General features: G+C 51.7%; 1 protein-coding gene across 1 annotated transcript; it reads left to right on the top strand.

Moving 5' to 3' along the window:
- The first annotated feature begins 2,333 nt into the window (after positions 1-2,333).
- Positions 2,334-17,647, top strand: FCRL6 (Fc receptor like 6). The gene is given in 12 exon segments (XM_070045069.1): positions 2,334-2,364; positions 7,375-7,395; positions 9,029-9,295; positions 9,827-9,884; positions 9,886-10,137; positions 10,182-10,229; positions 10,270-10,463; positions 10,862-10,987; positions 14,717-14,782; positions 15,534-15,768; positions 17,387-17,399; positions 17,495-17,647. Coding segments are annotated over 12 exon segments (1,437 nt in total). The 3' UTR covers positions 17,621-17,647.
- Positions 17,648-17,931: the final 284 nt, after the last annotated feature.

The following is a 17,931-nucleotide window of genomic DNA, read 5'->3' as shown; positions in this document are numbered from 1 at the left end:
CTCAGCCTATTAGTACCCAGAGCAAGGATTTAAGCTCAGGTGGGTGGTTCTGGGGCCCACCATGCTGTCTCCACACCCAGAGCTGCCCCTAACCCCTGCTATCTACCCTGCCCTTCCTTCTTACCTCCTAGGGGTGGGGCTGAATCTTCCCATTCCCCAGAAGCCATTGTCCCTTACCACTGCTCTCCTGCCAGCTCACCCTGAGGAATGAGGGGCCCTGGGCTTCAAGCCCCTTCTGGCTGAGAACCCCCCCTCTGTTACCCTCCCCACCCCCTTTTAGCCCCTTATTTCCCTTAAAGTATTAGTATTATGGGTTTTAATCCCGCCAGCCCATCCCCGCCTTGATTCAAGGTGAGCCTGGGTCTGGGAAGAATCCTAACCTGGGAGCAACCCTACTTCCCTCGGGTGACCTTCGTCCCCAAGAAATGATGTGCAGCCATTTCAGCTCAGAGAACCAACTTCACTAACACCTCTGAAGGTACAACCAAATCTTACTCTGCAGGGGTACAGCGAGAAGTGGGGGAGGCTTCATGCACTCAAGCTGCCGGAACCCAGTGAAAGCGGAAGCAGCCAGGGGCCGAGGCTTCAAGGGTTCTGCCTGCAAAGCACCTCGAGTGCTTGCAAGCTAGACTGTTTGTGGTTGCCCCATCTCCTACCTTAGCTGTAGCCCACGTTACCCTCTAGACCTGCAGCTGAACAAAGTTAAAGACAACTAGAGTCAGGAGATCTGTTGGAAAGAGAACAAGAGAGGAAAATGTATAAGTGTTAACATTGAGCTGAGCCAACAAGATATTCGATTCCTACTTTACTTCCTCACTCCTTTTACCTCATTCCCAATCAACGGAGTCTCAAAAGAATTGCCTGGCAGTGCCAGATTGGTTTCCCATTTCCACTGAATCAGAGAATCTCGGGCAAGAAAACTTAGAAAATTCACCCTGTCTGTTCCTGCTTTCAGCAGTAAGCACAGCAAATTCCAGACTACAGTATATGAAACTTCTCACCCAAAGACTTCCAGGAACAACCTTACTGTCAGAAAGTGCTTCCTGGTATCTTACCCACCTCTCCATGCTTCACCTTAAACTCACATGTTCAGTCCTCAGAGGATGTGCGGGTTGGGGAGATGGCCTCCTTCTCTGTTGAGAGACCAGCAGTTTCCAGTTTTTAATCTGATGCTGCTATGAACATTCTTGCACCTGTCTTTTGGTGCCCACACGTGTGCATATACGTAGGAGTGAAAACGCTCAGTCATCAGGCATCTATATGTTCAGTTTTAGTAGATTCTGCCACACAGTTCTCCAAAGTGTTTGTACCAATTTGTGTTCCCTGTGGAAGTGTACGCAAGTTCTAGTTGCTTCACATCCTCACCAGCACTTGGTTGTCTATAGTTTTGGCCATTCTTATGGGGGTTGTGGTGGTATCTCACTGCAGTTTAAGTTTGCGTTTCCACAGTGATTTATGAAGTCAAGTTCCTTATCCTGTGTTTATTGGGCGCTTGGATATCTGCTTTTGTAAAGTACCTATCCAAAATATTGCCCATTTTTCTAGTGGGTGGTCTGTCTTTTTCTAACTGACTTGTAGAAATTCTTATATTCTGGGTACGAGTCCTTTGTCAGCCATATGTATTGAAAATACCTTGCCACCCTGTGGCTTGCCTGTTCACTCTCCTAATGGTGTCTTTTAATGAATGATTCTTCTCAAAATAATAACCTGACAGTCTTAAAGCCTCAGATTCAGAACCTCCAGCCCCATTCTACCCCAACCTCATCAATCCCTGATTCTCTCCTGACCTCACAGTCCTGTGAACTCTTTTCATGATTCCACCTCTCTACCTCATTGCAGTGTCCAGACACATTTCTCCTTGAAGAAGAGGGTACCTTGGAGAACTAGAGGTCACTCGGGGTGGGGAGTGGATGATCTTAGTGTTTCTAGAGCTGTGCTACCTTCCAGACTAAGTGATGCTGAGGTCAAGCAAATCCTGGCAGTGTCTGGGTCTTTCCACAGCCCTGTCCCACCCTAGTTCCTAGCATAAGCTTTTTCAAACCACAGAGAGAGCATCCAAAAGTGCTTGCTTGTCGCTTACCTGACTCCTTTATGCTTTACGGTCAAGAAAATTCATTGGTTGTAACACTCCTTCTACCAAAGAAGAAATACCAATTTGAGCTTTTAAAGTTTCTTCCCACTTCCCGTATTTAGATTATCAAGCACTAACACCACCCATGTCAGAGGGGGTCACCCACCCACCCCTGTGCCTGTGGCCTAGATGCTGTCCCTCCCAGTCTCACCCCTGCCTTCAGTCTGCCCCGGGTTCCCTCCTCCACGCCAGGCCAGGCCCCATGCTGCTCTGGACAGTTGCGCTGCTCTTCGGTAAGTCACCAAGCGCCAGCATCCTCTTCTGGGCACCAAAGACTGTGAGTCGTTCCTAAGACGCGAAGTTCCTTATTTCACCTTTCCTAGTTCAAGTGGGTTTATGGCTGGAGCTTGAGACAAGTGCGTGCACATGGGCGTGCCTGAGAGTGATGGGGATGAGAGTGATGGGCATGGAGACGTAGGGGAGTCCTGGTGTTTCCTATCCCATTTTCCTGGCTCCTGGAAGGGCAACCCTTCGATGTATCAGAGCTAATTTAGGGAGGCAGAAAATCACATGCTGAGACCCAATGACACTTTTACCCTGTGAAACCGGGTTAAAATATCCATCAGTGCTATTTTGAAAGGAAAACGATATTATAGAAGGGAAGGAGGCTGCCAGAATGTAAGAGAAGAGATCGGGGAAATGGGAAAAAAGCAATTCCGTGCATTTCTGTCAGCAACAGGAGCAAAACATGGGGTTTTATAAGGAGATACGTTTTTATGAAGCCTCAGCTTTTTTTTTTTTTTTGCGGTACGCGAGCCTCTCACTGTTGTGGCCTCTCGTGTTGCGGAGCACAGGCTCCGGACGCGCAGGCTCAGCGGCCATGGCACTCCGCGGCATGTGAGATCTTCCCGGACCGGGGCACGAACCCGTGTCCCCTGCATCGGCAGGCAGACTCTCAACCACTGCGCCACCAGGGAAGCCCCGAAGCCTTAGCTTTTTCTTAGAACCAGTCACCAATGACTGGGTTTCACACCTGGTCAAGAGGTTTATGCTCTAAGTGTCCAAAGCCCCCTTCAAACTGACCATTCTTCTTCTGCCTGCACCCTCTCTCTATTGTGGAGGGTGGCGGGGGTGTTCTGATTTGGGTCTGACTGGTCCATGGGGACCGATACGAAGGTTCAATTCCATTCTTCTGAATCTATACCACTCTCCTTGCTCTGAGCACCCCCGGGCCAGTCGCCCCTGCCAGTGACTGCAGGGACTGGTCTCCAGGCAGAGGATTGTTGTGGGGTGAGTTCCTCGGCTCCCCCAGGCTCGGCCGAGGCTCGGCTCAGGCTCGGCTCAGGCTCCCCTAGGCTCGGCTCAGGCTCGGCTCAGGCTCGGCTCAGGCTCAGCTCAGGCTCGGCCCAGGCTCGGCTCAGGTTCCTCCAGGCTCGGCTCAGGCTCGGCTCAGGCTCATCTCACGCTCGGCTCAGGCTCATCTCACGCTCCGCTCAGGCTCCCCCAGGCTCACCTCAGGCTCGGCTCAGGCTCGGCTCAGGCTCGGCCCAGGCTCAGCTCAGGCTCGGCCCAGGCTCAGCTCAGGCTCGGCTCAGGCTCGGCTCAGGCTCGGCCCAGGCTCGGCTCAGGCTCGGCTCAGGCTCGGCTCAGGCTCATCTACTGTCCCCCTGCTACACTTAAAAGGAACAAGTCTGGGCACATAGTGCTTTACGGTTTCTGAGTTGACTCACTTTTTGTTTTAAACTTGGTCCCAGAAGTTTGTTTGTTTTCATTGAACCAGAAAAGCAAAACCATTCCTAAATGCACTTGCTTCCTAGACAGAGTTTGTGGGCGTTAATCCCCTGGGAAGAAACCACCTGTTTCACTCAGGGCTCTTCCTTCCCCGACATCACCGTGTTGCCCTGTGTGTTCTATGAATGGCCGTTTGGACAAGTGAGAAGGTCAGTGCTCACGTTAGTGCAGGGACAGGATGGCCTCGTGCCCGGATACACCCCAGAGGAGAGGTTGCCAAGGGCAAATCACTTCCTTGTGAAAGGAACAGCCCTTGGACTTGACTAGATAAAGTCTAAGAGTTTCCCAGCGTGTACCCCAGGATCTGGATGGGAGAGAGCAAAGGAAGAGGGAGGGAGAGTCAGTGACTGGCTGACTAGTGGACAGAGTATGGGGAACCCAGGCAGGACTGAGTCACACCTGAGGCTCAGGACCCCAGAAAGCCAGCCTAAGATTCAGACCCCACGGCTAAGTGTGTAGGAACGGAGTTACCGTGAAGGTAAAGCTGCTATTTCCTCTCAGATGTGGACAGAGAGACAGAGAAAACAAAACACTGAATACCTGCTTTGTAGTACATACATTATCTCATCTAACCTTCAGGACGTTATAGGGCAGGGTTTTTTTTTTTTTATCTCTATTAAACAGTTGAGGAAACTGAGGTTCAAAAATGTTTAAGAAACTTGCCTAGAATTACGCTGCTAACAAGAGCACAATTACCCTGGTAACAATGCAAACCCAAGTTCATATGATGTCAAACCCCGTGCTTTCTCCATTCTACCTCACTACCTCTAGTCTGGGTATAGTTGGATTCTAATCAGGTAAAACTAGAAGATAAAATTCATGTAAAGTGCCTGGCAGGACATGGTCACACAATAAATGGTGCCTATTATTAGTATTGGCTATCAGGGGTTCAAGAGGCTAGAAGCCCTGACATTGAACATGCTGGTACATGGCTGTACGTTAAAGATGTATTTCAAGTTTAGGAGATGAACCTTGATCTTCCTCTGAGCTGGGCATTAGCCAGTTTCACTCTCAATACTGGAACCCACCCCCCATGTGCAAACACAGCATCTGTGACGCACGACCCTCCCAGCTGCATGGCAGCCACACCTGACAAAGGAGCAAGTTCCGATGTGGTAGAACTCGACCGTGACATAGTTCCTCATGTTGAACTGAAATCTGCCTCTCCGATCTAACTTCCGTGAATTGGTTCCACTTCTGCCCTATGAAGTAACAAGTCTCTCCCTTCTTTTAAGCTTAGCCCATCAGGTATTTGAAGGCCGCTGTGTATCCCTGTGTACTCTCTCCCGTCTTTCTCGGATAAATGTCTCCCAATTCCTGTAATAGGAAATGCTTTCCAGACTCTGGTCATTGTCCTAGTCTGCTTGATCTTGAGGGCTTTGTCAGTGGGCCAGGAGCTGGGCTTTCTCATCCCTCCCATAGTGGCCTGAGTGCCGAGCTCAGTGGGGCTGCTCCCTGCATCATTCGGGACTCTGTTGTGCGACTTAGCATGACGATAGCTCTCAGCTATCTCATCACGCTGTCACATCTTCAGCCTGCAGCTCACTGAGGCCCTCGGGTCTTCTTTATAGGAACTGCTGTAGGGAGGTGTCGCCCACTCTGTCCCCAGTTGGCGGCTGTCTTGATTATACACTGTGATCCTGCAGTCACAACCCCAAGGTCTTGCAGTGCCCTGGACAGCAAGTCATCAGGATCTGGGGACACGAGCTCATTTGAAGTGCCTATGCTCCCTGGATGCCTTCTCCCTTGTTATAGGCGTCAGTCCCCTCAACCCTGTCTGTTCATCGCTTTGTAGCTGCAAAATCGTTTTCCAGGGGAGAAGAGAAAGGAAGGGGAGGCATCACTACCCAGTAAGGTCTTACTTAGTCACTCTGAGGTCAGGCCTTCTTTCTGCTTTCAGTCAATGTAGTAACCACCTTCCCAGGCAGAGGGTTGATACAATCTATGTAACTACTCTGTAAGGGAAAAATGACTATTATCTTTTCTGTTATGCAGACAGAACCAGGAACTGGAGGCTCTTGAACATTAAACAACTTGTCCAAGGTCACATAGAAAGAGACGGATTCATGAGTCTAGTCCAGGTCGTCTGGTTCCAAAGCCTGCATGCTCTCCACTACACCAAGCTCATAGAAGATATGTTTAGACATGCAGGGATGGAGGGATGATAAGAAAGAGATTCTGCACACACTGAGAACCTGCAGATGAGCTAACCTGAGTAGGTAGAGAATGTGTCCCAGGTCACGTGGACAGCAAGGATGACAGCCTGTGAATGAACATGCCAAACATCTGCTGAGGGGGTCTTCACCCACCCCCTCCAAGGCCATTCTTGCATTTCTCAGGGATCTGCACAGCACCCAACAATGAAGGGCACAGGTAAATGCCTGGGGACAGGCTGGACTGGCTGCACTCAGCCCCACACCATTCATCCTTTCACCCCTTGCCCCAAAGCCCAGAATACGCTCCACTGCTTTATATACAACTGTGCCCCTCAATATAGGGTCCTCCATCCCTTGGACTGATCACACCTGCCTCACTTCATCTGTCATCATTTTGTGGTTTGGCTTCTCTTTCCTGGCCACCTGTTCTCCTCAAACATTGGTTCCTCTAGAAGCATTAGTGCAATGCATACAAGGTGAGACACGGTGTGTGATGCGCTGGCCCGCTGATGCTTCTCTTATCCGTCCGAGCTGCCCGTCCACGTCCCACGACCTCCAGGGAAATCTCACCTCTTTCCTCTGATCACTCCCATACTCTATTCCCCAGAGCTCTGTGGACAGATGGACCACAGGAATCAGGTCCTGCCTTTGCTGTCTGAGTTCTTCTGGAGGTGTAAATTGGACCCTCGGCACATTAGTGTAAGAATCTAGTCCTATGTTTTCTATTTTTGTTCCCTGCCCCGCATGAGTGGGCACAAAGGAAAGCATTCATGCATTTATTCAGTATATGCTTATTAAACACAGACCACGATCCAGGCACAGGCACTAGGCATAGGTAACACCGCAGTGAACAAGACAGGCAGAGTACCTGGTCTCATGGGACTTACATTCTAGACAGAGGGAGACAGGTGATAACAAGTAGGCAATTTAATGATAAGATAATTTCAAACGGTGATAAGTGCTCTGATGGTAATACAATAGGGTATTGTGATAGTGACGGAAGAGAATTCTTTTGACTGGGGTCCCCCAGCAAGACCTGTTTAAGGAGGTGGCATTTGAACTGAGATAGGGTAAAGGATTCTGGGCAGCAGGTCCACCGTAAAAGTTGAGTGGCTGAGTGGCTGGGTGGCTGGATGTCTGGGTGACTGGGTGGTTAAGTGGTTAGATAGTTGGGTGGCTGGGTGTTGAGTGGCTGGGTGACTGAGCGGTTGGGCAGCTTAGATAGTTAGGTGCTTAGGGGGCTGGGTGGTTGACTGGTTGAATGGATGTTAGCACCCATTTATAAGGTGACAGTCCTCCTTGTCAGAAAGCTTTTTCTGCTACTTAATCGAATTCTATCACTTTGTTCTCTTGCAGTTCCCTGCGTAGGGAAAACTGGTGAGTCTTGTCTATGTCTCTTTCATTTCCAAGTGTGTCTCTGGGCCAAAACTTAATGGACGGGGAAAAGTCAGGGCCATTGGGTCCCCCAGAAACATCTTCAGAGCAGCACCTGCCTAGGCTTCTTCCTCAGGAGTCTTCACTAATGCCCAGGAAGAGGAAAAACCCAGCACTCTACTCTCTCAGGCCGAGGATAGTTATAGGGTGACTCAAGTCCCAGAAGAATGGCTCTCAGCCACTGTCCGGCTCCCTTACAAGTAGCAATGGCTTCAATCTCCTCCTCTCAGTGTGGCTCTGGAGCTCCTGTAACCTCCATTCATCAAGGCTCTGGACTCCCTTCCATCCCTCTAATGTTCAAAGAAGCAGGCATCTTTCTCTGGGGATCTTCCTTCTTTCTCTCTTGGCTACCTTTGCCCTCCCGCCCATCCTGTCCCACTGAACTCCATGGAGCCTCTGTCAAGTAGGTGGAAACTCTGGCCTAGAAACCTCTTGACCTCCAAGGACATGTTCTGTGTACGCCAGGGAGGGAAATCTAAACCAGTAGTTAGTGCTGCTAAAAAGAGCAGCCAGGGAAGCAAGACCCATTATTCAGCTGGGCTGTGAGCATCATTCCCTAGTGTAGGGGGAGGGGAATGGGGTCTAGGGATCCAGGTGGATCCAGACAAAGGCAGGATGTTCTGGGACTCTCCTCAGGGCTCCCTGTCTGATTACTCATCACTACTCCCAGGCTTCTGAGGCTGTCTGGGATCAAAGGAGTATGTCCTGGGGCCAGGCCAGCCTGGGATTGCCCTGCAGGTGATGCTGGGTCCCCAGGAGCTCTTTTCTTGTCCATGTCAGGACATAAAATGCATTTTAGAAATGAGGACAGAAATGACAGCTCCTGCACCATGACTGTGGTGGAAATGAACCTCACTGCTGGGAGTGCCGATGGAGGTTGGGCCTGGGGAAACCTGATGAGGGAAGCAGGAGGGAGCGAGCCCAGGCCGTGGCACGTCCAACACCCACCCCTCCAGCTCCTCTCTGGTGGACAGGGGTGCAGCTCCCATCAGAGGTGGACGCTGAAGAAAGAGCTGCACTGGAGCCACCAGAGGAAAAGAAACCCATCTAGGGGAGTGAGAATCTAATAAGGAGGAATGAAGCAGAACAATAGATGGAAGGAATCCAACTTGACTCAGGCTTGTCAAGGTGGCGGAGGAAAATGCAGTATAAAAGGAGACAAGGAGGGGGACTTCCCTGGAGGTCCAGCGGTTAAGGCTCCGCGCTTCCACCGCAGGGGGCATGGGTTAGATCTCTGGTCACAGCCAAAAAAAAAAAAAAAGAGACAAGGAGGGTAGGAGGGAAAGAGGCCAGAGAGAAGGCACAGGGAGAGGAGGGGAGGGGAGGGGGGAATAGAGGAGAAGGGCAGAGGAAGGAGAGAGGAAGGAGGGGTGCAGGAAAGCAGAAGCCCGGGCCGTGGGCTGGCGTGAAGGCCTGGGAGACAGTGGCAGCTGTGAAGGAGCTGACCAGGAGCCTCCATCCCAGGGAGGGCTGCGGGAGGCATTAGGCTGCGGGAGGCATTAGGCTGCGGGAGGCATTAGGCTGGGGGACTGAGGGACCTGCAGCTCCAGGGTGACCCTGCTTCTGTGTCTCACAGCCTGGCTCAGCCTCCAAGTGCAGCCAGACCCCGTGTTTGAAGGGGATATCCTGACTCTGCGCTGCTGGGGAAGGAGGAACGCAGCGCTGTCCCAGGTGAAATTCTACAGGGACGGAAAATTCCTCCATCTCTCTAAGGACAGCCAGACTCTGTCCACGGGAACAGCAACAGTGAACAGCAGTGGCCGGTACAGCTGCACTGGACAGGTGACATACATGCAATATGTGGGCAGACGAACCTCAAGGACTGTCACAGTTCAAGTCCAAGGTGAGTCACAACTTGGGGGACTGGGGGGAGCGGGAAGGGTGCTGCTCAGGGGTCTGGTCTTACAGGTCAGCAGCGCTCTGGGCAACGCCCCTCTCTCTGGCTTCCCCTGATGCTGGGCCAATCTGCAGGACCCTGAGGTGTCCAGGATGCTGTCCACATGCCCTGCCCCCCCCCATGGGGCATGTCTGGAGCCAGGGAAGGGGGGGAAGATGCCCTGTGGGGAAAGGGAAGAACCAGCCCTGATGCTGCCCCCCTTGAGACCCTGAGCCAGACCCTTCTCCTCTGGGCACTAGGTGACCTTTAAGGCCCTTCTGTCTCTGGCCTTCTGGGACCCCAGAGGGGCTCAGGGCTGTGGGAGTCGGTTCAGAGCTGGTGTGTGGGATGAGAGGCCAGGTGCTGGGAGACAGTGACAGCACTTCCCACAGGCACAGGGCAGGGCCCGGGATGTGCCGAAGCTCAGACCTCACCTCAGACTCCAGGGGCCTCGATGTCCAGGGCTCCCCTCCTGAGCTGCGGGCTGCCTCTTCCCAGAGCTCTTCCTGCCTCCTGTGCTGAGAGCCCACCCCTCTCGTGAGCTCCGCGGGGGGAGCCCGGAGCCCACTCCCCGGTGAGGGGAGCCAGAGGTCAGCCTGGCAGCTCCTCTTCTCCTTGCACAAGGAGGGCCACACCCTGCAGGACAGGGGCCTCCACCCAGAACTCTGCATCCCAGCAGCCGAGGAGGGAGACTCTGGGCTTTACTGGTGCGAGGCGGCCCTTGAGGGTGGCTGGGTCCAGAAACAGAGTCCCCAGCTGGAGGTCAGGGTGAGGGGAGGACGGGGAGATCCTCCCCAGGGGCCTGGGCAGTGGGGCCCCCTGGGAATGTGGGGAGGGGTTCCTAAGGGAGGAGCCCGGGGGGTCCCGCTGACCTTTCCAACTGTGTGCTGCCCCGGTTCCTGTGTCCCGTCCTCTGCTCACCTTGAGACCCACCAGCCGAGTTGTGGAGCTCCTCCCCTCCGATCCTCATTCTACCTCAATGGGGACACCCTGCGGAACCACGTGGCTCCCCATGGTGGAGCCATCTCCTTCCTCTTCCCGGTGATGTCAGAGCAGGATGCTGGGGACTACACCTGTGAGGCTGAGAACAGCGTCTCCAAAGAGACAAGCAAGCCTGAGACACTCTCCGTGGATGGTAAGTCTTGTCCCCCAACTGGGCTGTGAGCCCCAGCAAGCTGGCCAGGGTCAGATCTCACTCCTCTGTGTTCCTCCCGCCATGCTGGGTACAGAGCAGGCACTGCATGACTGACTGAGCATGGACCCCGCTTGGAGCACCTGTCCACTGAACCTGGCAGGGAAACAATGAAGTCCACAGAGAGCGAGGGGCACCGTGGAGGGAGGGCCACATGGTCTTCCATGGAATTGCCCATCCATGTGGACATCCTTTGATCCACCCCTCATTCCCACTGGCAAGGCTCCGTCAGGCCAGGGGGTTCCCACTAATGCCAACCACTCTGCCTCTCCTGTGCCAGTCTGGGGTGCGTTTGTTAATTTCATCCTCAATGCTCATGGTCACCCCTACTCACCCCCCAGGTCCTCGGGTCTTCTCTGTCCCCACTAGCAACAACTGGCTGGTTCCCTGGTTGCCTGCAAGCCTGCTTGGCATGATGGTCGTTGCTGCTGCATTTCTAGGGTATTTCAGACCCCAGAGAAAAACCGGTCAGTAACTCTTTCTGGCTTTCTTGATTGCCCAATCCCTATGCCAGGTACAGCCCAGCCATTGGAAAGCCAGAGGCTGACAGGACCAACTGCTTACTTCTGGGTATTGGGAGGAGGAGGGACTTTTCTTCACACGTCATACAAAGGGGCCCCAGGAGGGACACTTACAGCTTCCAGAGCTCACAGACACCGTGTCTCACACACCCAATCACCCAGAGAGCGCACAGACACACTCCTGCCCACTGGGGCATGAATAAAGGCACAAACAGGATTTCTTACAAGCCAAACGAGGTGTAGATCAACGTCCTTCACATTTGGGAGACAGTCTGTGGCTGTGAATATACTGAACAAATCCAAGGCCTCCAGTTCTCTTGTTAAAGTCAGCAGAGCTCCGGTCTGCTTAGCGGAGGAGAAAGAAGACGTGAGAACTCCAGTGCACGTGCATGCTCACGTGTACACACTTCTGTGCCGTGGTGTGCCCTGGGTGAGAGTCCATGGCTGTCAACTCATCAGGAAGGAAGTGTGGTGGAGAGCACTGGGGAATAGCCCGGTCCCAGCACTGCTATTTGCTAATTCAGTAACCTTGGGCCAGCTTCTTTCAGGTTTCACTAAATGTCTCCCTCTTGGGATGTTGTAAGGTCTGAGGTAGTGAGGCGACATCTGTCTCATACCTGATTATTAGCCTGGCACTGAGTGGGTGCTCAGTACATTCTCATTCTGTTCTGAGTGCATCACCCCGGCAGGTTCCCAAACTGCCTTTGCTCCTGTTATCCATTCTGTAATTCCTCTGATCAGAGTCATAAAAAGTTTAGCTAAGGGCTTCCCTGGTGGCGCAGTGGTTGAGAGTCCGCCTGCCGATGCAGGGGACACGGGTTCGTGCCCCGGTCCGGGAAGACCCCGCATGCCGCAGAGCAGCTGGGCCCGTGAGCCATGGCCGCTGAGCCTGCGCGTCCGGAGCCTGTGCTCCGCAACGGGAGAGGCCACAGCAGCGAAAGGCCAAAAGTTTAGCTAAAATTCAGATGAGAGAAATTCTATAGGGAGAGAATTCTATAGAGAGAAATAAGTGAAAATAATCAGATAAATGGCATTTCTAGGTCACCTATTGGTTTTGAAATCCCTGACTCTCCTCTTCTTCCTGTCACAGTCATGATAATTAAGCACGAATGTTGGCTTTCAAAGCAATCACCTTTGGTGGCTACAAGTTTATTCTACCCCTTGTTTGCCTGGGACTATGTTGAAGGGAATGGCTCCCAGCGCCAAAGCTATCTGGTGCCGGTTTATTCCTAGGGCTTCAAATCCACCTGCTTCTTCCTCCCTGGGGGCAATATTTTTATTTTCCACTTGCCAAGGGCAAAAGTAATTGTTCTCATAGACCTCCGGCTAGATTTGCTTTTTCAAGTTGGCAGCTCCCTCAGTTAAGGAATTTGGGATGAGTTCTGAGAGCTAAGCCAGACTGTTCTTTGAGGAAGACCACCCAGTCCTGCAATCCAAGTAGTCTTCCCTGACCATCAGCCAGGATACCTGAAAGCATCTCTCCCCAGCCCTAGACCCACTACCTCACCAGGCACCCCAGTTAGGGCTTGAGCCAGGCTCCGACTTCCTCTCCCCTTTTTAATTTAGCAGCCTTTGTCCATCTAACTTCTCATCTCTCCTTTCCTTTAGTCTTGAGTCTAGATTTCTTGAAGGCAGGCCAGAGTTGCTTTAAGGTATACCTGTGCAGTGGGAGAAAGATGGAGCCAGGCCCAGAGTTAGATGAGGAAGCAGCTGGAGTAGGGGACCATGAACTGAAGGTCTGTGAATTCTACCGTCTCTGCACCTGTCATAAAACCAGCCTGGTCTCAATAGCATGGGTGTTTCTGTCCACTCACCTCTGGGTCAGAGAGTTAAAGGCAAAGCAACACAGTACAGCCATCTCCCTCCCAGGCCCAAACAAGATGGTGGAGGAACAGTCACTGGTGAAAGATCTTCAAGAGGAAGATGCCTTTCACAGGGAACAAAGAAGCGTCCCTCTTCATGTGGCGATTTTGCCTCCCCACCCATTCCCACTCCCCTACCCCGCCCCTACTGCCAGTCTGGGAGCACCTGGGCTCCATTTTGTTAAGGAACCTGTCTCTCATGAAAATAAGACTCCTGGTGGTGGGCCTATCATCTCAGAAGCTCAGGGGCACACACCCTTCCTTAGAATGTCACTCAGAAAACCACCTTCAGGCCCAATTCCATAGCCACACAAGAAACACAGTCCAACAGCTTTTTTCTTCATGCCCAGCTTTAGAAGACCCTTAACCATTTCCAGACAGCATATCCGTTCCTCAGCAAACACAAATGTGCCACCACTGAAGATATTCCACAGACTGTATCTCTGAAGGCAAGGTTCAAGACATTTTGACCAATTATGGAATTACTAGGACAAGGATGTGGTCATACAGGAGGTCTACTTCGAAGTAGCAGTTACCTAAGTGTGCAAGTGCTGGTTGTTTGCTTAAAAGTGTTCATCTCATTTCCCACTGTCACACCTCCCATAAAACACAGCTCCATCAAAGTCACAGAGCTCTTCGCGAATGGAGACTCAGAAACACAGCCTTGACAAACGAGCATCAGAGGCCTCTCTGAGTCTCCACAAACGCCCTCTTGGTTTCACAGGAGGAGCCATGTCCCAAGGTGCTACCTGGCAACTCTGATGCGTTCTTGCTGTTAGAGCTAATGAATATTTCTTGGACACCAGGCATGAGCCAGGTGACCCAACGTCCACCTGTGACCCAATTCCTATCCCAAGAGCTAATTTTTAAAGTCCTGGAAACGCCTGCTTTCACAGAGGCAGCATGCTCGTGGAGAAGAAGTGTACACACTGGATTAAGGTTCTGTCTCCACCACTTTCTGCGTGACCTCGAAGAAGTCAGCTCTCCCGACCTCAGTCGCCTCATCTAAAACATGGAAATCACAGTATCAACCTTTGCAAGGTGGTTGTGAAGAACATCGGACACCAAAGATTTAGGTAGGGGGGCTTTTGTGACATCCAGCTCTGTGCTTGTCCCTGGGTAAGGAGGTTTGCTATTAAGTAGACGCTGTATTTGAATTCCCTGGCCCTGTTTCTGGCACATGGTATGTTGTCAAAGTTATTAGCTTTTCCTCCTTCTGAAAAGCAGCCTGACTGGTGGGTCTGAGCCCTTTCGATGCAAGGATGTGACCCATCCTTTCTGACCCTGCTTCCTCCCAGTTTGTGATTCCCATGGAGCCATCCTCCCCTCTGGGGTATTTTTCAAAGGAAACATCCTATAAAAGTTAACCGTGTCCAGGGCTTCCCTGGTGGCGCAGTGGTTGAGGGTCCGCCTGCCAATGCAGGGGACACGGCTTCGTGCCCCGGTCTGGGAAGATCCCACATGCCGCGGAGCGGCTGGAGCCATGGTCGCTGAGCCTGCGCGTCCGGAGCCTGTGCTCCGCAACGGGAGAGGCCACAACAGTGAGAGGCCCGCATACAGCAAAAAAAAAAAAAAAAAAAGTTAACCGTGTCCAGACCTGTGAATTAACCCTCATTAACAAACCAGCCTCAGACCTCCAGCAACCTCTGCTGGCATTCTTTTTTTTTTTTAGTTTAATTTTTTATACAATTTTTAAAGGTGATTTTATACAATTTTTAAAGGTAACTGACATTCTTTCTCTCAGCCTCTCTGTCCCCGCTGCCCACTCTGCTCTCTGAGGGCGTTCAGTGAATTGTGCCTTTGCATCTCCTAGGGCCCCTTCCACCCCGGAATCTGCCCCCAGCCACAGGTGGAGAGGAACACCTACTGTATGTCAATGGTAAGGACTTGCAGTAGCACCAGTGTCTGTCCATAAAGGCAGAGAAAGGCCTCTTAAGGGGAGTCATGAGAAAGAAGGCCTCATGAGCCCGAGTCTCAGGAATCAGAGTCATCTGGGGAAGGCAACAGATGGCTTCTGGGGAGAGCTTAAGGGGCCAGTGCATGGAGCTGGTGGTGGGAGAGGGAAGCAGGAAGGGATCCCAGCCCCCAAGAGGGAGGTGGAGACCCAGGGTTAGCAAATCTGACCATGGGTCAAGTCTGGTCCACCAAGTATTTTTGTGAAGAGCGTTGTGTATGTGTCATGTGTGGCTGCTATCACACTACAGAGACAGGTATTTGCAAAACCTAAAATATTCACTACCTTTTTTACAGAAAAAGATTGCCAACCTCTAGTTTAAACAATGTCAGGGCTGGGGAAGCTGCTAGAATCTGCTGCAGGGGTCAGGCACCTCCTACCAAGATGGATATCCCACATTAATAACTGCTTCCCACTGCCAGTTATCTATCACCATAACAGCCCCTAATTAGCTTCCCTCCGTAAGTGTTTCTAGGTCTTGAGGTGGGAGAGCAGGTGGGTCCTATTCAAGCTGCAGCTGCGCTCCTTCTTTCAGTTCATTGCCAGAATGAGAACGATGAAGGGGTTATCTGCTCTGTGGTACGTACGATCCCAAAGGAGAGTGAAAGGTGAGTGATCTCGGGTCAAACTTGACATCTTTGCTAATGTAAAGGGGAAGTTTGGGGCCTAGGGTGAGGTATCACTACCACCATCATCACCATGACAACTGTCATCACCCTGACCACCATCATCCCCCTGACCACCAACATCACCCTGACCACCAACATCACCATGACCACCAACAACACCCTGACCACGGCCACCTTCACCACCACCACCATCATTTCCTCCTTCACTACCACCATCACCACAAACAGCGCTCTGTCCACCATAATCACCATCATCTACATCATCTCCACCACACCTCCACTGTTACCATCCCAACCAGGGAGGAATTTTTTTTTTTTTTTTTTGCCCTTTTCTGAGCATTGTGGAGCAACAAGGGAAAAACAGAAAAAGAATGATACAGTTTGTCTTTGACCCTGAGGGTAAGTCTAAACAGGGCAGCCTCAGCTCTAAGAGGAAGCCATAAAGACCATGAACCCCGGCCACCGATACCAGAGTCAAGACGGCAGGCACGGGGAAGGCTAGTCCACGCTCTAACAGACAAACAGGCAACGTGGAATCATGAGAGGAATGCGGGAGTCAGTCAGAATTGAGTTCTGTGGAATGTGGAGTCAGTCAGACTTGAGTTCAAAACTTGATTCTCTGTACTCACTGTGTGCCTGTGGGCAAGTTATTTAAGCTCTCCGAGCCTAATCTGTAAAGTGTAGATAATGCCTACTTTGTAAGATTATTATGAATGGCTAGGAATAGAACCTGGGTTCTAGAATCCATAAAGATTGTCTGGTATGCAATAGGTGTTCAAAAATAGGGAGCTTGTTTTATGTCTCACCTGTGCTGAGATTTCAATTCCTGGTCTGTCAAATGGATCTGAGTCAGTCTAGGGACTCTGCTCCCACCCATAAAGGGCACTAGGGAAAGTGGACAGCCAGGAAGTCTCTTGGACTCAGGACACTTCTCCCAGGACCTGACCGGTTGCTGGCCAGAGCATTGCCAAGCAGATGGGAAAGCCCACGTGGGTCCAGTTCCTTCCTGAGAAGAGTCACAATGAGGACTTAAACATAAGAAAGGAAAAATGAAGCCAACCTCAGACTCTATGGTTTTCATTAGCAAAATAAGGAAAATAAGAAAATGTGATCCTTTTAATCCTAGCAGGCAACAAGGGTGAAGGCATGATGCGGGGCAGGGGTGGGGTCTGGGACAGTGCTTGCAGCTCAAGCTCTGAGCAGGCTTTCCCTGTTGGGTGGGTGCAGGGATCTGAAACCCAGAGTAAGGAGAGCCGTTACGTTCCAAGATGCATAGAAGAGGGGAGACTGGATCTTTTATCAGTGGGAGAATGCTTCACGTTCACAAAGATTCAATATTTGCCTACGGTTCCACTTCTTATGGAAGTGACTGTGGAGAGTTATTCACCTCGCTGAGCCTCAGTTTTCTCTTCCCACTGTGAGAAGGCATCAATACCCCCTACTTGGCAAGACTGATGTGAGACTGGATATACAGAATTATAGTTCTGTTAGCAGTATACTAGATAGATCAGCTATATAATTTTCACAGCTAAATGGTTGCCTGGTGCAGAGTGGCTGTCTAAAGGAGGAGTTATTCTAGAAGTATCTTGGGCATCTTCTTATCTCTTGCTTCACACCGTAATCCTGCAAGGCAGTCACTGTCAACACCACCACCCTTTCCTGGTTGAAGCAGCTGAGACTCAGAGGCCAAGTGACTGGCCTGCGGTCACACAGCTGGGGTCTCCTGATTCCCAGGCCCACCTGCTTTCAGCTTGAGGGTGAGAAGCCCTGAGAAGTAAAAGAGGGAGCAGCCCCCCACCCTGGCCGGCCCATGCTCTCTGGAGGAAGGTGCCACGAGGAGGCGGGAAGGGGACACCCCATGAACCCAGTGCCCTAACCTTACTGCTGCTCTTCCCCACAGCCAGGCCTGCCCAGTCAGCCCGGCGGGAAACAGTGAGATGGGACCCCTGCTCTTTGCTCATTCTCTGTGTGACGTCTGCTTCCTCACCCTGACCTGACTCTCCCACAGGACATTTCTGTCATCTACGCTGAGGTGAGACGCCCTCAGCTCAGTGAGGTTCCAACCAAGGGGCTGAACAGAAGAAGCAGGACCCAGCAAGATCCCGTTGGTGACTGCGAGGGGGTCCTCTGCTAGTGATGGCATCTCCTTCCCCCAAGACACACAGCCATCCGCAGCCCCCAGCGCTCCCCAGGAGACCAGGGGACCCCAGCCTCTTCTGTGGTCCTCCAGTTCCCCAGCCCAGCAGCCAGAAGCCCCATTTGTGGAGCACATCAGAAAACTCTGTTACCCCTTACGCGTTTAAAAAGATACATGGTTGTAGAGTCTATTTGTTAATAAAGGTGTATCGATTTGTTTCATATTATTCATCAGTAGTGATCATTTGGGCTGCCTGATAATTTGGTCTGGTTTATTCAAGGAGAATGGACTCCCTGTGGACCTGACTG

Source organism: Globicephala melas, chromosome 1 (genome assembly GCF_963455315.2).
Source record: "Globicephala melas chromosome 1, mGloMel1.2, whole genome shotgun sequence".
Classification (NCBI taxonomy): Eukaryota; Metazoa; Chordata; class Mammalia; order Artiodactyla; family Delphinidae; genus Globicephala; species Globicephala melas.
This window is presented reverse-complemented; position numbering and strand designations above follow the sequence as displayed.